The sequence below is a fragment of the Bolinopsis microptera genome, chromosome 7, assembly GCF_026151205.1.
Source record: "Bolinopsis microptera isolate Bmic1 chromosome 7, MBARI_Bmic_1.0, whole genome shotgun sequence".
NCBI lineage: Eukaryota > Metazoa > Ctenophora > Tentaculata > Lobata > Bolinopsidae > Bolinopsis > Bolinopsis microptera.
Genome location: NC_087078.1, coordinates 11,127,175 through 11,149,454, shown reverse-complemented (window position 1 = coordinate 11,149,454; position 22,280 = coordinate 11,127,175). Strand labels below are relative to the sequence as shown.

Genomic DNA, 22,280 nt, shown 5'->3' with positions numbered 1-22,280 from the left:
ATTATCGCTGATAACCGATAACGATTTTACTACGAATTATCGCCTATAATTTTATCGCCGATATTATCGATTGCAAACCCTATATCGAACCTAACCACCAGCTTGCTGGTGTCTGGACGGAGCGCTTACTTCTTGATGTCGGTGCTGCCTCTGGATCGGGTGCGAAGGTCCGGCAAACCATCCACCTTAAATCAAACCGCTACAGAAACGTCTACAGTGTCATTCAATAGTATTATACGTGGAGGCGCAGGTGGAGTGATGACGGCGACTAGGCAAAGCCGAAAGGACCCTAGTAGCTTGATGTCTGTTTGCAACTCCCGTAAGAGCCGACGTAAACACTGTAAATACAGAATTCCTTCATCAGATTTGTCATTTGTAAACAGACAATCAAGTATGTCTAATCCTGTAAATATTGTAAAGAATCCTCTCTGTATCAGTACATGGAATGTTACTTCTCTTGTCAGTAATTCCAGTAAGATGTATCAATTAGGAAAAGGTTTTGATGATTATGGACTAGAGCTCCTTGGGGTAACTGAAACACATATGGCTGGATCAGGAACTCAGACTTTGGACAATGGGGCTGTTTTGGTTTATTCTGGCAGGAGCGATGGAGTACGGAGAGAAGGAGTTGGTGTTGTTCTTTCCAAAAAGATGAAGAATACTCTCATATCATACACCCCAGTATCAGGACGGGTTATGACTGCCCGTTTACATAGCAAACACATCAACATTAGTGTTACAGTTGTGTATGCTCCAACTGAGGATGCAGAGATCAGTTTAAAAGACTCATTCTACAAGGAATTGAATGATGTTCAATCGGGACTACCTGCTCATGATATAAAAATAGTTTTAGGAGATTTTAATGCTCGTGTTGGAAGGGATACTGATGCTCACCCTGGTGTTATAGGAAAACACTCATATCACACAGAATCAAATGATAACGGAAAACGGATGCTAGATTTTTGTACTATGCACCAGCTGACGATCGGAGGCACACTCTTTGAACACAAAGATATCCACAAGACAACATGGAGATCCCCAAATGGTAACACCGTCACTCAAATTGACCATATGTGTATTTCGACGAGATGGAGCCATTCTTTGCTTGATGTCAGGAGCATGAGAGGAGCAGATATAAATACTACTCACTATCTGGTAAGAGGATATGTATCTATTAAACTTAAGTGTCCTCAGAAAAGAAAGAAGCGTGTAAGACAGCCTGCTTTAGAGCACCTGCGTGATAGATCTAAGAGCCAGGAATATAGTAACAGAATAGCTGAAGAGTACTATAACAACGATCAGGAGCATGGAAACTCTCCTTTAGAAGAACAGTGGAAGAAATTGAGAGATATAATAACTGATGTTTCATTTGAAGTGCTGGGTGAAAGGGGCCGGAAAAAGAGAACAGAACATCTCTCAAGGGATACTAAAAATCTCCTAAAAGAACGAGGGGAGATTAAAAAGAAACCCAGTACTGCTGAGAACCGTGCTAAGTACTCGCGGATTAACGGCCTTGTTAGGCAGAACTGTAAAAGAGATGATAATGCTTGGGCTGTTAGAGTAGCTGAGGAATTAGAAGATGCTGCCAAGCAGGGTCAACAAAGAGATGTTTGGCAGAAAATAAAATCCTTAACAAACAAGAGAGTAAACAGATCTGCGGCAGTGCGGGATAAGAATGGGACACTTATATCAGATCCCGAAGCTCAGTCACATCGCTGGGCCGAATATTTTGAAGAACTCTTGACGCCAGCAGCAAATGCGGTGGATTTCTCTATATTGGATCAGGATGAAAAGTTACTTTCTTTTGAATACCTTAGTAATGATGATGAGCCACCGTCCTTGTTTGAAATTGAGGAAGCTATCAAGAAGTTGAAGAACTACAAGAGTGCTGGAATTGATGAAATTTCAAATGAGCAGTTAAAGTACGGTTCTTCTGGACTTCTGCCTTGGTTAAAGGATCTTTTTGAAACTGTGTGGAAAAGTGAGGATATTCCTAATGATTGGAGAAAAGGAATAATCACCATCATCCCAAAGAAAGGGGACCTCACATATTGCAACAATAACAGAGGTATAACGTTACGCTCAACTGTATCAAAGTTATTCCAAATTGTGTTGTTAAAAAGACTGAGTAATGGGCTTGAAAAATTACTCAGAGAGAATCAGTGTGGTTTCAGGAGAAACCGTTCTTGTATAGATCAGCTGTACTCACTTCATTGTATAATACACAATTGTATAGAATTCAACGTCCCTTTGTACATAAACTTTATTGATTTTAAAGCTGCTTTTGATTCAATCAATCGTGACTTTATTTGGAAAGCTTTTGAACATTATGGTCTTCCGACAAAATATATCAATGTTTTCAAAGCGTTCTTTAGAGCAACTGAAAGTGCAGTTCGTGTCAATGGAGAATTGACAAGATGGTTTGATGTCGATTCGGGGACTGGACAAGGTGATGTGCAAGGGCCCCCCATTTTTAATCTTGTACTTAACTGGGGATTAGAACTTGCAGAGAAGTTTAAAAATATATCCCGTGGTTTTACTCTTCAGTACAGACAAAGTTCCAGACAACCGGAAAAATGTGTCATTGATCTGGACTATGCTGATGACATCGCAGGAATGGATGACACTGTTGAAGGACTGCAAGAAACTACGGACAATATTGCGAAATACTGTGGGCTCGGGGGTTTAAAGATGAACGCAAAGAAAACAGAGATCATGGTCATTGGGAAAGATACATCGCAGCACCCACTCCCAGAGAATAGGACCATAGATATAACTGTCGATGGAAACTCTGCAAAGCAGGTCACTCAATTCACTTATTTGGGTGCCAAAATTACATCAGATGGCAAGATTGATAAAGAAATAAGTGTCAGGATTGGAAAAGCAACTGGAGCTTTTAACCAACTCAACAACATTTGGAAGAATAAGAACATAAGCATTAACAACAAAGTGCGAATCTACATCGCAGCTGTTCTTACCATTCTGACCTATGGATGTGAGATATGGAACACGACTCAAGTGCAGACAAGAAGATTGGAGTCTTTCCATCAGTACTGCTTAAGAAGAATCCTGAGAGTGAGGTGGTTCCATCGAGTAAGTAATGAGGATGTTTTAAGAAGGGCATCAATAACTGCTCTTGCTGACATAATAACAACAAAACGGCTGCGTTGGTTTGGACATGTCAGTAGAATGCCTGAAGATCGGTTACCCAACTATTTACTTGAATGGAAACCCAAGCATGGGAAGAGGTCAAGAGGCAAGCCTAGGAAGAGCCTAAATGATGTATTTATTGAGGATGCTGAGCAGAGATTGGATCAGAATGGACTCACGATTGATTGTATGAGAAGATTAGCTGCAGACCGAAAGGGATGGAGAAATGTTACCCGCCGAAGTTGTATAATACAAAGTAATGACGCAGTCGACGCAGACTAATCCTTTTGGATGGAGATCTCGCCATGTAACATGTATGTATGAGTTTGAATAGATGTGGGTAATTCCTAGTGGCCAACAAAACTCCAAGCTTTTTGCATTTCAGTGGCCACCGGGCCCGGGGTCTAAATTACATACTTAACGTGACATGAGCACTGAGCAGTGGGGTCTAAATGACATACCTAACTCTATGAGCAATGGGGTCTAAATCACATACCAGACTCTATGAGCAGTGGGGTCTAAATCACATACCTAACATGACATACCTAACATGACATACCGAACATGACATACCTAACATGACATACCTAACATGACATACCTAACATGACATACCTAACATGACATACCTAACATGACATACCCAACATGACATACCCAACATGACATACCTAACATGACATACCTAACATGACATACCTAACATGACATACCTAACTCCATGAGCAGAAGTGATCAGGGCGAACTCTTTTAGCTCCTCATCAAACTTGTTGGTCATGTGACCTGAAATTGGTTGGAAACTCACCATCTGTCACCATGGCAACTGTACACCTTCACAACTATATTTAGTGCTAATTGGTATTGATCCCGTTTTCAATAATAATAGTTTCCAATAATTAAGTTAATTAACTCACAAAAAGCAAAACTACTAGCAAGACATAAAATTCATGTTCATAAATTATAATGCAATTTAAGAAAAGAAAGACAATTGGTAAGAAGGTAAGAAGAGTTATATCATGTCTGAGATGGAATATGTTAATTGTTAGCTCGCCTTTATTGGAAAAGGGTCCCTGAATAGAGAGAGTGTAGTTGTTTTGTTATGGACAGTGGTACGGTCAAGAACAATGCCTTTCCGGATCTTACTATACGCTATGAAGTTATTAGAAACATGAAAAGTATCTATTTTACAGGTTATTAATGGCGCAAGCGATAATATGTATGTGCTTTCGGGGTGTAATGAACAATAAACACAGCCTTCGCACAGCCTCTAAGCGGCCACCATGCAGCCACCATACGCCCGATACGGCCACCATATAGCCTCTAAGCGGCCAACATGCGGCCAAAAATAGCGTAAGATCATTGAAGGGATATCGACAGAATTTAGCCTATAGTAAAAAATGTAATACGGCCACGATACGGCCTCTAAGCGGCCACCATACGGCCACTATACGGCCACTATTCAGACGCCATACAGCCTCTAATCGGCCACCATAAGGCCTTTATGTGGCCTTTTCACATGTCCTTATACTTGCCCATCGTATGTGCTTATGTAGGCTATACCTATGAATCACTCATTTGTCGCAACTCGCAAATAATGTGTCGGGAGGAATGATGATTGATTTGTGATTGCTATTTTGGCATACTTTAATTCATCCATTCATCGAGTTACGGACCTTTAGTTTTACTGATAGTTGAAATTCGACATCTAGCGTCATTTAGCGTCATCTAGCGTCATTTAGCGTCATCTAGCGTCATCTAGCGTCATCTAGCGTCATCTAGCGTCATCTAGCGTCATTTAGCGTCATCTAGCGTCATCTAGCGTCATCTAGCGTGAAATGACGCTAGATGATGCTAGTTGAGTAGATGATGCTAGATGACGCTAAATATCGAATTTCAAGTATCGGTAAAAGTCCCGAGTTACTTAGTTCTTACTGAATCGTGCAACAATTAAGGTAAAACGAATATCAGCTTAATCTGGTAAGACTTTCTGCGATTTGATAGATGATGTAAAAACATGTTACACTTACTATGTTTGTGTTTATGATCCCGCAAATATCTCAAGACATTTTCAAGACAATGAGATTGCAAGTGAACAAAAATTACCGTGATTGCCCACGGTTATATGTTCACAAATCACAAACAATAGATTCCTGGAGCTCTCAATAGGCAAATTTAGTTTTTCAAACCTTTGGAAAATATTAAAATAAATAAGAGATCTCGGTACTTACCAACTGCTTTGGTTATCCGTTGCTGAGTAGTGACAGGTGTCGGGGTCCGGGGGTGCCGCAAAAAGTGATTATTCATGATATTCATCGTATTCGTATCAAGCGTCCACATGCCATATCCTGATCTTTGGGACTTGTGGGACCTTTCAGATCTTTCGGACCTTTCAGACCTTCCAGACCTTCCAGACCTTCCAGACATATTCGAGCTAATATCAGGAAAATCTGGGTTTTCTGGTGTTTTACTGTTTTTCCTAGGGCCAATACTCGCAATTTCATCAGAACTATCAAATTCGTTTGTATCGATGAAAGATGATTTACTGTGACGAGGGCTGCTTTGATATTTGTCTGGAACTTGCAACTGATCTCGATAAAATGGGCTCAGATTCTCAGGTAGATCTCGCAGCGCTGCAGGAGAAAATCGTAGTTGGTATGCAGGGCTCATGGTATCAACGCTGACATCACGATGTTGTACTCCATCGGTTGGTTCGGAGGTAAAAGGAGGGGTAGTCAAAGGGACTTCAGATCGACTCAGAACCTCTGACTGGTCTGAGTCCATGATGGTCAATTTTTATTTTTTCAAATCGCAATCCATTCGATGGTACCAAGGGTGACGGCGGCACGATAAAAATGCATTCAGACTAAAAAGAAACTATCGCACAATTCATTTTACTTATTGTGAATTGAGGCACTTATTGTGAATTTATTCACTTTTTTTGGGTGGGATCACCGGGCAAAAAACAATTTTATCGCTGTTTTAAATTATAATTGCGTTTCTATTAATAATAAATTACTGGTCAGATGTTTAATTGAAATTGGTATTATCTTATGAAAAGTCAGTAATACGCTCTGTTGACGGATACATATATTCATTATTTTGTAAAATATGTTGCGATATTTTAGGAGTTTATTATTTTCTTTGAATAAAAGATTCAATGATTCAAAATAGTGATACGATTTTTTCATTTTATTCTTAAATTGAAATTGGTAGCTAATTGAAGCAGATTAATCTAATTGATGTATCTAGTATAATTTCTGACCGGATAGAATTAACGGTGAAATTTATCAATTTGATATAATTAATTTTACAACAGTTTCGTCACGAGATAATATCACAAACCACAGCTTTTCATCACGAGATCTCCGTCCAAATTTTCTGCTATGTTGTGGCTTGACTGGTAATAAGGTTTTGATTAAAGTTGTTGCTGTACGACCTTTTGATCTAAATTAGAATTGGCAAACTAATTGATGTATCAATTATAATGTCTGACCGGATAAACTGAACGGTGAAATTGCAATTGAAATGTATCAATTAGATATAATTACTTTTCACCAAAATAATAAGCCTGAAATAGACATGGTATAAAAAGTACAGATTGCATTAGAATTGTTTAATATAATCGTTTAAAATTATATTGATAAACGAATAGAGGAAGTTCGGCAAGGAAATATCACTTCAGTACTAGGAATTGGATTAATTCGTGTTTAAAATTTGTTCATTAATCATTTCCGATTAGAAAGAAATCTCCCGAATAGTAAGTTAATTTTCACAATAATTTAATAGTGGGATTATTGAGTTCGTTTTAACCTTCTTGTAAAAATTAATGGTTATTCAGTTACTCATTGAGTTGAACCTAAGGGTTATTTATCAAAAAGCTCGTTATCACAAAGTCAGGAGGACCTACAATATGACCTGCATCAGTTTATGATTGTGGGGGTTCAGCCTGATGCTTTTAAAGCTTGATTTCGAGGAAGCAGTCTTATCCAACAAACAGCAGCTATAAAAAGAATATCCCCACACTTTTTGTTTTAGGAACCCTCGTGGGCAACCAAGAAAGAAAGTGTTTCGCCGCCGCGACCGTTATTGATGGGTGGTTGGGAACTTGGGAGCTGAGAGACACGATCTCCTAAAATTTCACAACGCGCCCTGATTTGTTAAATAACTGCTTTCTCGAAATCAAGTTTCACAAAGATATCAGGCTGAACACCCTTAGCTTAGGCTTGAAAGTTCGTTCGATTTCGTCATTGATATGACCAACTCGTTCGTCAACTGTAATTTTGCTGAGTTAATATGCCATCCTCACAAAGTTAACATATCGCAATGGGAATCAGTTTGAAGCTGGACAAATTTAGGTCACAGCTTGTCACGAAATAGTGGGATAGGATCACAGTTTCGTCACGAGATCATATCACAGTTTGTCACGAGATCTCCGTCCATATTGTCTGCCATGTGACTGCCACTTGACTGGTGATTAGGTCTTGATGAAAGTTGCCGCTGCACGACCTCATGGATCCCTGACCCAGCCCCACGAGCTACACAGGATCTTTGTTGGGATTGTGAGTAGAAGGTTTTTGGTCGAGCCCGCATAAACATGGCTTTGTACGCCTCCCTGTGGGGCGGAAATTGTTTTAGTAAGTTGAAATTCTACTTTCGTTTCTCTTAAATACTACATCGAATGAAATCAGAATATTCCACTACATGCTCACGAAATATTTGTTATCGTAAATGCAAATACATATATGCGGTTATGCAGTTTTTGAACTAAGAGGATATAAACAACAAAATAATTTGAGTCTGGAACCTGTGATGTAAAGCATTACCTTAGTCGGTAATATTATGGCCTTATGGGGGGGGGGGGGGGGGGGGGGATTATGGGTGTTACAAATATGGACTGTTATAAATATGGTTCTTTGGCCCGAAAAGAACCAAATTTGACCCCCCACAATTTTAACTGCGACTTTCCTTTCGTGAAAAAATCGAAAATCGAAAATATTGATCCAATTTTTTTCACCAAAATTTGACTCGGGGGGTTAAATTATGGGGGGTAAAAATATGGACTGTTATAAATATGGTTCTTTGGCCCGAAAAGGACCAAATTATACCCCCCATAATATTACAGACTAAGGTATGCAAATTCGTCAAATTTTGCAAATAACTGATTTTTAAGTTAAATACTTGTGAGCTAAGTTTTTTCCGATACTTTGTCACAAATTTCGCAAAATGTTGGACACAGTACCAAACAAGTTTTAAAAGAAAGCAGATGAAATGAAGTCAGCAAAATTAGCAGGAATTTCAGCAGATTACGGAGCTTAAAGCGATTAGTAAAAACACGGAGTATCAGTCAAGCTGATGCTCCTTTTTTACGGTATAAAAGACATAATATCATGGTTCGGTTAGGTTGAATTCATCCAGGGAATATAACTGGGTTACTATAGTTTGTCATAAGCTACAGATTTCAGACATGACTGAAGTCAGAAGATAAGAAAAGGATTGTTGATAAAAACCCAGATGCAGAAGACGATTTCCACATACCTGACAATTTCTGTACCGTAAGATCTAAAAATAAACTCTGGTTCATTTGACTAGACAACTTATAATTTAACTTATAAGTTAACTTATGATTTAACTACTTATAATTTAATATTGAAATGGAGCCAATGATGATTTTATGATTCCATTAACATTCAACACTTATATTCATAGCTACAATGTTAAACAATGTCAAACGAGCGGTCAGTGAGCCATGTCGTCGTGATATTAGGCTCAATAATTAATCAAAGCTCTTCAATTTACAGATTTTTTCAGGATTACCTATGCCAACCTCATTTAATTATCTGATTTATATAATTTGTAGATAAATATTTATTATGATTGACAAAAAATACATGGATTAGCCAACACTGAGTTGTACTGGACAAAACTGATTGGTCGACTCTTGTCCGACAGTGACTATTTTCGGACTCTGCGAAACTAGGTTTTTCGGACAAAAGTTGCTGCCGGGTTTTACTGTACGATTTTCTTGAAACTTTCCAGATAGTAAAATGGTTATAAGACGGATAATCTGTGGAAGTTTGGGCGAGTTTCTATGTGCCAAATATGAGGTATCACTTCAAACCCAAGAAAATATCTCCAAATCGGTGGTTTGCAGTGGTACCAAGGCATATATGATATATCTCGAAATCCAAACATAATACAGGGTGGGCCAAAAGTCAGTACCCATACGTTGGCCTTAATAGCTCCGCCGTGTTTTATATTTGAGAGCTGTTGCTTTGCAGATTGCATACTGTACTTACTGGTTCGAGGATTCCGTCGTCAAAATTTGAAAATTCGAATATTTTAGACCACGCCCATTCAATATTAAAACACCTATATTGTTTTCTCTGAACATGCTGAACGCCTAATTTTTTCAGAGACGGTAGACTATCAAATGTTACATATGATCTGAAAACATGAGGCAAAACGGATTAGAAATGACGAAGTTATCAAGCATTTTCTGTATCTCGTTAACAAAATTGACTGGGTGATTATGTGACACCGTGACACGACACCTTAATTGGGCACTCTTAACAATTCCCATAATGTTTAACGGGGTAGTTAACGGGGTCACCTTATCACGTGATTAGGTAATCCAATCACCTGATCACACGTAATGAATAAACTCGTTATGCTTCATATCTCGGTCATCTGAGAAGCTACAGTTTTAATTCTTTCAGGACGAACGTAATTCGAATGGCCAAACACAATTTAATAACATTAAGCTTGATCCAACTATCCAAACTATCAAATAAATGTGAAAATGAACCTCCATTTGAAAAAAATGAACGCGAATATTTTTCGAGTTGACAAATTCCTCGAACCAGTGGTGGTACTAAGTCATATCAGAAGGAAGTATTTAAATTGGGCACTCAGTGACTGAGCTATAAGTATAAAGGCCAACGTATGGGTACTGACTTTTGGCCCACCCTGTATTTCCTTCAAAGGTTCCAGATAGTAAAATGTCTTTAAGACGGAAAATTTGTGCAAGTGTGCGCGACTTTTTATGTGCCAAATTTGAGATACCACTTAAAGCACAAGAAAATAGTGCTGTCGGACAAGACTCGTGTTACCGTCAAAAACTCATTTCAACAGTAAATCTCACCTGAACCGAATATCAAACAACCCGTAGACCACAGGGTTTATTGCAGAATGAGAGAGGGATAGAGTGTAAACTAAAAAAGCTGCCCTCATCGAGATAAACTTGTTGCTGATGTAGGCGATAAGACAAACGATTAGGATGGGTCCAACACACACCAGGAATACCCCGACTATTATCAGAACCTGACAAAAACCATTGTTAGAATCTTTCAAATGTTATCAGAAACTGTTACAAGCGATGATGGAACGCTTGCAGAGGATTATTCATCGAGAAGAAACCGAATCACCATTGATTATTACACGTCCATGGATATGTGTATTTGATTCATAAATTGGAAGGTAATAAAAATAAATCTTTATGACAAAATCTTCGTTGAAACCCGTATTGAAGATTTAGCTGATCTTGACTTGAAAAGTTTTAGCGACAACTTTGACTTAGTCTTTTCTAGTTTTCCTGATAGAAGAACAATTATGCCAAACAAAATAAAAATGAGCACACTAATTAAATATGTAGTACGAAAGTCGATATGATAACACATTGATTATTCTAACGAATATGAATATGAATTTTGATAAATTAAAGTAATTATTTCATACAGATTTACTGACCTATATTACCGTCACCATTAGCAGCCATTGCGGGGTAAACCATGAGACCACTGTTTCTAGCGAGGGCCCGTACCCCGGGTATAGGTGTGGTGGGTGGGGTGACAAGTTTAGTTGGGGTGCCTGGTCTTTGTGGTCTGCTGGGGGACACTTTATTAGATCCTTTATAAACAGATAATCGGTATTAATCAACACTTATAAGTGTTGATTAACACCTATATATCATATAAATATTAAATATGATATAAAGGTGTTCACTGTTCAGGCTTTGAAGAGAGAGATTAAAAAAGGCTTCACGGAATTTACAGTATAAAACCGATTTGATTAATTACAATTTATTGATATAGTCAACATTTAAAAAGTGTTTTAACATTGGCAATTCAGCAATACACGTACACAAATTAACACGTAATTTACTATGGCAAAAATACCACTTTCGCAAGTCACCACCAACTTCGTCATAATTTTTCAGAAGAGAGACTAATTTTGAAAATCGTTTGTATAAAACCGATTTTGACTATTTTAGGCCCTGGTGACAAGCCTAGATCTTTTATGGCCACATATGCCACTCCCACTGTCCTACTGGCGCCATATGCCACTCCCACTGTCCTACTGGCCCCATATGCCTCATGCATATAATCTAACAGTACTACACTGCAGTACGTTGATTCCCTTCGTTTTAAGAGAACGACACGTTGATTAAAACAAATATGCTTCCTATGCATTATGCTTAAAACAATGATTTCAGAGCGATTTACGCCACTAAACGAGAATTGACCTTTCTGCTTTCAAGCGAAGAGCCTTCTTTCGCCTCCATTTCAGCTTGAAAAACCTGCAAAAGATTCAGCGTACAGCAAAGATAAAATCAGCAGTATAAAGGAAGTCAACTCATGATGTTTTGAAATGACGTTGGCAACAAATATCATAGGAAATTTCAGTACACATTTTGTTGCTGTTTTTATCTTTATATAAATTTTACCAAAACCCATAATCATGGGTAGAGTGGACCGCTGCCAGTGTCTCTCTTTCCCAAACAAAAGGAAATGATATTAATTTGATTGACCGTTCTCAAATGCAAAATGATACCGAGAATGAATCGGTCGCTCGCTTTTCCCATCCATTCACGGCTTACGAATTGTAATAAGTTTCGATTGATTACATCAATCAGATGCTGTAAAAATCTCTTTGGGTTGCGTTCGGGTCGATACCTAGTATTTCGGGGTAAGGGTGGTAGTTATTACTTATTGAATTAGCTGAAGTTTATTGAATCTTTATTGCCGAGTACAGCTGCCTTTGGGTAGTTCTTCTTAAAATCTGTTACAATTGTAAATGAATGGGAAAAGCGAGCGACCGATTTCATTCTCGGTATCATTTTGCATTTGAGAACGGTCAATCAAATTAATATCATTTCCTTTTGTTTGGGAAAGAGAGACACTGGCAGCGGTCCACTCTACCCATGATTATGGGTTTTGGTAAAATATCATCTCTTTTTGATTATAATGTCAGGGTACTTTATAAAGTCGAAATATAAACTGATATCTTCATTAATAAGGAGGAAGTTTCAACGATTTCGAAATTTGTCCTTTAAAAACATTTCCTTGTGTTTAGGTAAGCATATCGGTCGATCACTGACTGAATATGCCACCTAATACTCATTCAAGTTGGCATTAAATTCATATATAATGACATTAAACTGTCGTGGCAAAGCAGAATTTGTTGGAAATTACGAATGAGCAAAATTCTCACCTTTCGCACGTGCAAACTTTGAGCGGACGTTGCGTGCGCATCCAATATTGAATCGCCCTAAATTTTTGCATGTAATTGTTTTATATATAGTTTAATAAGCATGCAAAGTTTCAAAGTATTTCAAGAAGAACTGTAATCACAACGGCACTCTAAAGTTGACAGAAAATGACGAAAACAGCAATTTTCAGTGATTTTAGCAATTTTCTATCAATTTGGGCGTGTCCCCACGTGTGCAACTTTTCGATTTTCAACTTCAAAACTAGCCTAATGCACAATTTATACCTATAGGAAGCAGAACTGAGCTCCTCAACTCAAGGCATGGCCCAACACCAGAGAATACTAAATCGCAAAATTGACGTTTTTATAAAATAATTCTTCAAAAAAGCACAAACTTCAATGACGAATATCTTTATGAAGGAGCAAGCTAGAAAAACTTTCCGGTAGATTTTCAGAATGCTTGAACAATTATCTAAGATGAAAATTTCCTCAGATTTTGAATTTAATTACTTTTTAATGGTGTAAAATCATTTTTAAAAGTGATTACTTTGTCAAAAATCAAGTTTTAAAAACGGTTAACTTGATGACGTCATCAAGGGGTGTTCATGACGTCAAATAATTTGTTTATACAATGTAAACTAAAGTGTAAACAATTATTTTCAAGACCTGTGGTCGGAAATGGCTGTATCTTTTATACTTTTGAATCTATGGACACTTAAATACAGGTTACAATTGACTGGCAAAGCGTCTATCCCTGAATATATATCACAGTGCTGGCAAGCACGACCGTTGCATTTATTGTGGGTATACTATGTTCCCCATTTACTATTATACCCCCTTTACTATTATACCCCCTTTGGTACACGTTACAAGCCTCTTTTGTGCACGCAAAGCGTGCACTCCGGCCGGAGGCGGCGGCCGAAGGCCGCCGCCTCCGGCAGGAGTTTTCCAGGCATTAAGACTCATCGGAAGTCGTTAAGCAGAATTATTTTTAGTTCAAAACATTCTAATTTGATGTCAAAGATGACAGGAATAAAAAATAGTTATGTTGAGATTTTTAAGAAATTTGCATAAAATACTCGCCAGCACTGTTATACGAAATTCGGTAAAAAACCCAAAATCGCCATATTCAGGTGCCTTAAAAACCATGTTAAAATTGAGTTAGAGATCTGAAATTTTTCAGGGCGTCTAGACGTTGATCAAATCGACTGCAAAAAAAGTTTCAGGTTTCAGGAGTATCGGGAAATGGGTTTTCTAGAACCCCTGTTTTACGACAGATTGTCGTGATATATATATATATATATACATATTCAGGGATAGACGCTTTGCCAGTCAATTGTAGCCTGTATTTAATTGTCCATAGATTCAAAAGTATAAAAGATAAAGCCATTTCCGACCACAGGTCTTGCAAATAATTGTTTACACTTTAGTTTACATTGTATAAAAAAATTATTTGACGTCATAAACACCCCTTGATGACGTCATCAAGTTAACCGTTTTTAAAACTTGATTTTTGACAAAGTAATAACTTTTAAAATTAATTTTAAACCATTAAGGAGTAATTTTATTCAAAATCTGAGGAGATTTTCATCTTAGATAATTGTTCAAGCATTCTGAAAATCTACCGGAAAGTTTTTCTAGCTTGCTCCTTCATAAAGATATTCGTCATTGAAGTTTGTGCTTTTTTGAAGAATTATTTTATAAAAACGTCAATTTTGCGATTTAGTATTCTCTGGTGTTGGGCCATGCCTTGAGTTGAGGAGCTCAGTTCTGCTTCCTATAGGTATAAATTGTGCATTAGGCTAGTTTTGAAGTTGAAAATCGAAAAGTTGCACACGTGGGGACACGCCCAAATTGATAGAAAATTGCTAAAATCACTGAAAATTGCTGTTTTCGTCATTTTCTGTCAACTTTAGAGTGCCGTTGTGATTACAGTTCTTCTTGAAATACTTTGAAACTTTGCATGCTTATCAAGCTATATATAAAACAATTACATGCAAAAATTTACGGCGATTCAATATTGGATGCGCACGCAACGTCCGCTCAAAGTTTGCACGTGCGAAAGGTGAGAATTTTGCTCATTCGTGATTTCCAACAAATTCTGCTTTGCCACGACAGTTTAATGTCATTATATATGAATTTAATGCCAACTTGAATGAGTATTAGGTGGCATATTCAGTCAGTGATCGACCGATATGCTTACCTAAACACAAGGAAATGTTTTTAAAGGAAAATTTCGAAATCGTTGAAACTTCCTCCTTATTAATTAATGAAGATATCAGTTTATATTTCGACTTTATAAAGTACCCTGACATTATAATCAAAAAGAGATGATATTTTACCAAAACCCATATTCATGGGTAGAGTGGACCGCTGCCAGTGTCTCTCTTTCCCAAACAAAAGGAAATGATATTAATTTGATTGACCGTTCTCAAATGCAAAATGATACCGAGAATGAAATCGGTCGCTCGCTTTTCCCATTCATTTACAATTGTAATAGATTAAGAAGATCTACCCAAAGGCAGCTGTACTCGGCAATAAAGATTCAATAAACTTCAGCTAATTCAATAAGCAATAACTACTACCCTTACCCCGAAATACTAGGTATCGATCCGAACGCAACCCAAAGAGATTTTTACAGCATCTGACTGATGTAATCAATCGAAATTTATTACAATTCGTAAGCCGTGAATGAATGGGAAAAGCGAGCGACCGATTTCATTCTCGGTATCAATTTGCATTTGAGAACGGTCAATCAAATTAATATCATTTCCTTTTGTTTGGGAAAGAGAGACACTGGCAGCGGTCCACTCTACCCATGAATATGGGTTTTGGTAAAATATATATGTATGTATATATGTATCACGACAATCTATCGTAAAACAGGGGTTCTAGAAAACCCATTTCCCGATGCTCCTGAAACCTGAAACTTTTTTTGCACTCGCTTTGGTCAACGTCTAGACGCCCTGAAAAATTTCAGATCTCTAACTCAATTTTAACATGGTTTTTAAGGCACCTGAATATGGCGATTTTGGGTTTTTTACCGAATTTCGTATAACAGTGCTGGCGAGTATTTTATGCAAATTTCTTAAAAATCTCAACATAACTATTTTTTATTCCTGTCATCTTTGACATCAAATTAGAATGTTTTGAACTAAAAATAAATCTGCTGAACGACTTCCGATGAGTCTTAATGCCTGAAAAAACTCCTGCCGGAGGCGGCGGCCTTCGGCCGCCGCCTCCGGCCGGAGTGCACGCTTCGCGTGCACGAAAGAGGCTTGTAATGTGTACCAAAGGGGGTATAATAGTAAAGGGGGTATAATAGTAAAGGGGGTATAATAGTAAATGGGGTACATAGTATACCCACAATAAATGCAACGGTCGTGCTTGCCAGCACTGTGATGACTAGTGTAACCCGGCCTACGGCCGGGATTTCACTGCCGCAGTTAAAAAGGGTAGGAGTAATTACCCGCTGAGTCAAAACCCGCATTAGGTGACCCAATAGTTTCTTAAACAATAATCTCATAATCAGTTATTTCTTGTGGATAATTAAGTCATTATTAGCCATGAGGCACCACACTCCATGATCATTATAAGGTCTGAACACCGAGTATTACACCTTATCACTCCCGTCTTGAACCGCTTTCTATTTTTATTTAAATCGTTATAGAAATTAACCCTTGTTAACTCCGCACCACACCCGCATATTATATTTGAAAACACGCATAACGCTGTCTTATGAAAGTATGAAATCTCCCTACAGTTGAAACAAAGCGGCCGCAAGAGAGAGCTCTGATATTACGTGGGGCTAAACTAATTACGGTACATGTTATCCTCCTCGTTCTCTCTCCCATCCATTTATGTCACATTTCTGGAACAAAATCATCAATTAAACCACTTACCACCGGCCGATTTTTTAAACAATTTGCTTATGGGCTTCGTCAGAGTTTTGTCGACACTATACCGAAAAAACCAGTCCCGTAACTTTTACCGTCTTTTTTGTATAACCGTTCGGAAATTTCAAACATACACACACACACACACACACACGGATTTCTTGGTTTTATTAAGGTTGATTACATTACTGGACCCTATCTGTACTAAGAAACCGACAATAATTGGGAAGTTTAACTATAAGGTAACGATAATTAGTGATTCTCAAGAAGTTTCCCGGTAAACAAAGATTTACCATAAAGACCTTAAGACCTGGGCCACCAGAAATATTACATCAGTTCAGGGACAAAAGGAAATCGCGGCATGTACGGAATCGCGATTTTTCCTATTATTTGCGACAAATTTTATGTATAGTTTAATATACCGCGAAATGTACCTAATTCGCGGTATCGCGATTTTTGGCCAAAATCGCCGCGAAATCCTTTTGTCCCTGCATCAGTTATACCACTTAACGATGATTGTAAGATCCTTTTTTAAAGATCACCAAGTGACTTTGGACTTTCAGGTCAGCAGAAGTTATATTTTTCCCTAGTCCCTAACAAATTAATTTTAAGATGTAGCTTATTTACAAAAGTTTATTTACGAAGGGTTCAAGCCTATTTATAGGCTTATAAACGTTGTGTGTTTCCCTTCGTGACCAAATGCAATATACTTTTATCATGTTTTGTTAGGTAATTGATAGTGGCAGCCTCAATATTTTAACAGTTCACAGATAGCAAACAATTATATGACTATATGAGACACGAGTTATGATAACAGCCATTATAAATGATACGGGAAAACGAACTTTATTGACTGGTGTGAACTGGAAGAACTACACACGCTCTCCCTTCTGTCGTTACGTGTGTTTATGCTTGTTGGATTGAAATCAAGAACACTGAAAATCATACAGTCAACAATGTTATAGCTGTGGATTCTGGTGGAAAGGTGAAGCATATTTTTTAAATGTGACAGCGATGAACTCATCAGCTTCCACTGATGACCAACCAAATTCTAAAATCACGTCTGCCGCACGTGTCAAAAAATATGCCTCACCTCCCCTCAGAGTTTGATCATCGAGAAATTAATTATGAGAATAGGGAGGTTAAAAATATTTCGAGCTGGTCATTATTGCATTAATCCTGTTTTCAAGATAACAAATCATACTAAATTGCAATTAATTAGAAAGAATGAGTGGTATTGAAGATTAGCAGTTTTAGCGAACATACATTTCGTACTGGACTGGCAGTAGCTCCAGTCTTGTAATAGTGGTGGTACGTCTCCTAGTAAAGTTCTAACATTCATGCTAATTTTCTGTATCATGCAATTAAATAATGAGAGCATCAATTAGGGGGCATCGGGGTGGGGTATTTCATTTATAAATTATTTATAGTTTGATAAATAAAATATTTATAGATAAAGAATCAGCATACAGTAAATCATGTGAAATCATAAACTAAGAATCAGTCATATTCAGGGAATGCATTATGTAGTATACAAGCCCGATCAAGTAAAATCACAAATTTATGACCGATGGTTTAGGCTGGTTGGTTTGAATAAATTTTACTACCTCAAAACGGACTTTTATTTTCAAAGCAAGACCAATAGTCCACATAGGACGGGCACACCGCTAGTATTTATAATAGATCAGAAGAAATCACAAATTTAGGATTAGTACAATTCAGAGCGGGCCTAGTACTTCAACTTGAGCCTGAAGTCACACAAAATGCAAGATGTAAGAATGCAACATACATCAGAGAGGCTGCAACTGCTACTCGTATGAATTTCATTCTGACATTGTTATTGTTTCCCCTAATAAAGATCAAGGAATAATGCAAATTTTGCATATCATGCAATCATTGCCATGTAGCTGAGAGAAAATTTTTTACTTTGTACTTGTAGACCACTGTTCAAAGTACATGTTTGCCCAACGAAAATCAAGAAATCGCCAACCTTTCATAGTTTATAAGTTTATAAACAGAAAAAGGATGGGGCACTGTAATTAACAAAAAAAATCAAAATTTAGCTCTTCTTCCCAGTACCGGAGCGTTCTAACTTGAAAATATTAATAAAAGTTGTTAATTAAGCTGACGTATGATTAAATTTAATTAATTATGTAATAAATGTAAAACCCAACAAACCTGCGTCTATCCTGTGAAGGATTCTCTGCAAAGTTAGACAGCGCCACACTGAGTATGATAATATAGGATATCACAACTACAAATATAGGGAGGAACAGGACCAGGACTATGAAAGTCATGAAGTAGGACCCGAATTCTGATCCACAGTTGAATGTTAAGGAGGAGAAGGAATAGCTGAAAGGAAAGGGTTTCGTTAATTCCTCAATCCTCATGGACGAAGAAAAGATCTTAAGATCTGGCGATATGATGATATGGCGAAATCGGCGAGATCGGTCTATTTCCATTTTCGAAAGCGAAACAATTTTCACATTTTTTTTTCATGAGGAAAATGGTGTATATCCGGAGTAATTAAACATTTCCAACTTACTGGCTCCATCCAAAAAGAGGTGCAGCAACAAAACCTCCAACAAGCAGTGATAGTATGAAGAGTCCTATCAGTACTTTCTTTCTTATGGAACGCTGAAATTGTTCAGTTCTCGGTGTTGGTTTCATCGTGCTATTTTATACAATGACTTACCAACAATTTAAAGTCCCATAGTAGTTTTTATTCGACTTCATCTAATAAAAAACAGGAACAAACATTTGCAAACAAGAATAGAGATTAAATAGTATAGTGTTACAATACCTGTTTGACCCTGAAAGGATCAAGTACGCTCATAGCTCTGAAAGCAGAGAGAGTGGCCAGGGTCCAGATGCTCTCCATCATTACCATGTTATCAACAAACGCTGTTATGTTACACATCGTCGCTCCGAATACCCACCTGTCAAGACATTGCTTTAATTAAATAATCAAGCTTGAATGTTGAACGAATACCAAACATTACAAAATTAGTAGTATTTATTTTGTCACCCAAACCCAAACCATGAGGCCCAATATGTTTTAAAATAACATGGTGAACACAGATTGTCTGTTCTCGGTTAAGATATGATAAAATGATGGCAAATAGGTACAATGCTGACCGGCTATAAACCGGCTAATAGCTGGTTAATAGCCGGTTAATAGCTGGTTAATAGCCGGTTAATAGCCGGTTATTAGCCGGTTATTAGCCGGTTAATAGCCGGTTAATAGCCGGTTAATAGCCGGTTAATAGCCAGTCGGCATTGTCAATTGTACCTAATAGCCGAAATGATAACAACACATGGCACATACCTCTCCGCTAGCAGAGTAGTGATCATGACAGGGATACTGAAGCAGCCCACAACAAAGTCACAGAAAGCCAAGTTAAAGATGAAACAGTTATTTGTAGTTCTCATCTTGGAGGATTTGACTGCTATCGTCAAAACGAGGGCGTTTCCTGGGGAGGGGGGTATTATTTGTTACTGTAATTAAGTAATTGGGGTTTATTCAATAGTTATTCAATTTAGCAAAAATTAAAAATCTGTCACACATATGTGTAGATGAGGAACCCCATGGGTGGTGCTTTCCCGAAAATCAGAAGAATGAAATTGAAATTCATGATTAGCTTACTAAGAAGTAAAAACGTTTCCAGAAATATTTCGGATATTTTGAATCTTACCAAAGAATGCGACAGAGCAGATGATAGACAGTAAAAAGAGGAAACCAATCTTGTCAGATTGTGACAGCCAGTCTGCGGCAAGAGGGTCCTGCCCCTGGGGAATCATGGTCACGTTCGCCATCGTTTTTTCTTCTACAAGAATTAACACGGTTTCGTTCATTGCAGACAGAGTATCCTGCACTAAAGATATCGTTAATTTTCAACAGTTTTATTCGGATCAGATTGAAATCTTAAAAGTAAAAGTAGTGATTTAATAACAGTTCTCGATTCACAAGACCACTTTCAAGAATTAAACCCACAGGTGATCATTAGCGATGTCAAAAAAAGCATAGTCGATAATTTAAGTTTATAGTTTAAAGCAGAAATAAGAAGTTGCTTTATAATTGTTGCGTTCTAATAACAAGATATTGAAACTGATGTTAATAAAAATAAGCGCACAAAACCGATATGTGAAAGTGAAACCGATATGTTAAAGGGTTTTTGCAAACCCTTAAAGTTTAAGTTTTTATGAGCAGTTTATAGCTGCATTTAAAATGTGCGTTGCTCGCATTTCAGCTTAACTATGACGATGTAAAACAAGACAAATTAAACAAACCTCACTATAATAAACGACAAACACCATTGCAGAACCTTCTTAAGATCAGTTCGCAATACAATATTGCAATATGCTCTGATTAAAAATAAGCTCTTTCAACATTTATCTTCATATTATTACATCAATGCATTCAGAGCTTTAAGAACAATAATTGTTTCAATTTATTTGTTTGCGTCCACACTCCACGTGCGGCTAGTATACAAAAGTTAAACAATTGCATACCATCGACAATAAAATGAATGTTTAAAATTAGTATCGGTATAAATTAGCGGCCAACGTTATGAACAACTCAAACTATAAACAAAAGAGGGAAAATACCCAAATAAGGGTCGTCGCATCAATAAATTTAAGCGTCAATAAATTTAAGCGTCAATAAATAAGCCAATATAATATAAATGTAAAGAAAGAGCTGCGAGGTAAAATAAAATATTTTAAATAATGATCATCAAATTACTTTAATAAGTTGGCGTGGAATTTTTAAAGCTTGGCATTGCACAGATCAATTACGTGTTGTCATGCCAAACAAAAAGGTTTATAGACAAACAATTGATTTCGACAAATTCTTAGCATTCTTACTTGCTTAGATGAACGTAAATGTATTAATTGCATCTATGACTAAATAGTTCTATCGAATACCCATATGCCATCATATATGTTTTGGTCGACAAATTCGTTAGATTGTAAACAAATACTAGCAGTGCTAGTATTTGTTTACAATCTAACGAATTTGTGTACGTGGTAGTCTAGCAGTAGTTTAACAAGCGGTTATTTTGGCATCTATCTTGGGCAACAGCGCCTATCAAGCATAACCATTAAACTATTAAAGAAGGCGATGATAATTGAAACTGAGATGAAGATAAACCAAGGCTCGTATTTTGGCAGAGATAAACTATGTTAGCTTTACAGAAAGTGGTGGTTCTAATGGGACACAACAAAATGGAAAAGTGCATAGATTCAATGTTCCCAGCAAAAATACCTTCTTCACAGATTGGGACCAAATGAAATATTTTCCACTAAAATCTATGATTCATGATCATCTAACGATTTTGCCATATTGCCGATATTAATGATGAGCATCATCATAAGAACACCTTAGCGTGGTATAAAAGCTTTGAGTCGCCGTATAATCGCTGCGAGTAAACCAGTAAACCGACAATCTGTATGAGTTATAATAATAAAACTGGCAGATTTAAGTTTTTACTAGCAGAGCAATACAAGCTTTGAGCGGTAAGAGATCGCTTATAAGACGGCAAATTGTTTTAATATTTGTGGGCAATAAGCTTAACATTTTTACATTAAATGTTTTTTTTTGAGGTTACGACTTTTGCAGACTGGCAAGCACAATCCTTTAATAACTTACGTAATTATGGGAAAGTTTTTCAATTATCAAATCAAATGTGTTTAGAAAATATTAAGTTCTTAACTCAAACTTCAAAGAATTATCATTTTATGACAAGA

At 37.2% G+C, this 22,280-nt stretch overlaps 3 protein-coding genes across 3 annotated transcripts; 1 reads left to right on the top strand and 2 right to left on the bottom strand.

Annotated features, from left to right (window-relative positions):
- Window positions 1–300: 300 nt before the first annotated feature.
- LOC134818693 (uncharacterized) lies at window positions 301–5,585 on the top strand. The gene is made up of 3 exons (XM_063828333.1): window positions 301–2,068; window positions 2,510–2,802; window positions 5,544–5,585. Exons 1-3 carry the CDS (start codon window positions 301–303, stop codon window positions 5,583–5,585), a joined length of 2,103 nt encoding a protein of 700 aa, XP_063684403.1.
- Window positions 5,586–6,436: 851 nt separating this feature from the next.
- LOC134818692 (uncharacterized) lies at window positions 6,437–19,202 on the bottom strand. The gene is made up of 8 exons (XM_063828332.1): window positions 19,078–19,202; window positions 18,711–18,884; window positions 18,322–18,381; window positions 10,897–11,033; window positions 10,668–10,741; window positions 10,292–10,470; window positions 8,686–8,709; window positions 6,437–7,762 (listed from the first exon to the last, which is right to left on the bottom strand). Exons 1-8 carry the CDS (start codon window positions 19,200–19,202, stop codon window positions 7,549–7,551), a joined length of 987 nt encoding a protein of 328 aa, XP_063684402.1. The 3' UTR covers window positions 6,437–7,548.
- Window positions 19,166–21,550, bottom strand: LOC134818570 (somatostatin receptor type 1-like). Its single transcript, XM_063828187.1, has 3 exons — window positions 20,228–21,550; window positions 19,861–20,005; window positions 19,166–19,471 (listed from the first exon to the last, which is right to left on the bottom strand). Exons 1-3 carry the CDS (start codon window positions 20,385–20,387, stop codon window positions 19,327–19,329), a joined length of 450 nt encoding a protein of 149 aa, XP_063684257.1. The 5' UTR covers window positions 20,388–21,550; the 3' UTR covers window positions 19,166–19,326.
- Between the last annotated feature and the right edge of the window lie 730 nt (window positions 21,551–22,280).

Coding starts and splice junctions, on each gene's coding strand:
- LOC134818693 (XM_063828333.1), top strand. CDS start 301: ATGTCTGTTTGCAACTCCCGTAAGAGCCGACGTAAACACTGTAAATAC. Junction 2,069..2,509: donor ATATTGCAACAATAACAGAG/GTATAACGTTAC, acceptor TAGAACTTGCAG/AGAAGTTTAAAAATATATCC. Junction 2,803..5,543: donor ATGGAAACTCTGCAAAGCAG/GTCACTCAATTC, acceptor CGGACCTTTCAG/ACCTTCCAGACCTTCCAGAC.
- LOC134818692 (XM_063828332.1), bottom strand. CDS start 19,202: ATGAAACCAACACCGAGAACTGAACAATTTCAGCGTTCCATAAGAAAG. Junction 18,382..18,710: donor CCTTCACAGGATAGACGCAG/GTTTGTTGGGTT, acceptor GATCTTTATTAG/GGGAAACAATAACAATGTCA. Junction 11,034..18,321: donor GCAGTTGCAGCCTCTCTGAT/GTATGTTGCATT, acceptor AGTGTCCCCCAG/CAGACCACAAAGACCAGGCA.
- LOC134818570 (XM_063828187.1), bottom strand. CDS start 20,387: ATGAACGAAACCGTGTTAATTCTTGTAGAAGAAAAAACGATGGCGAAC. Junction 20,006..20,227: donor CTGCTCTGTCGCATTCTTTG/GTAAGATTCAAA, acceptor CCCCCTCCCCAG/GAAACGCCCTCGTTTTGACG. Junction 19,472..19,860: donor ACTACTCTGCTAGCGGAGAG/GTATGTGCCATG, acceptor ATGTCTTGACAG/GTGGGTATTCGGAGCGACGA.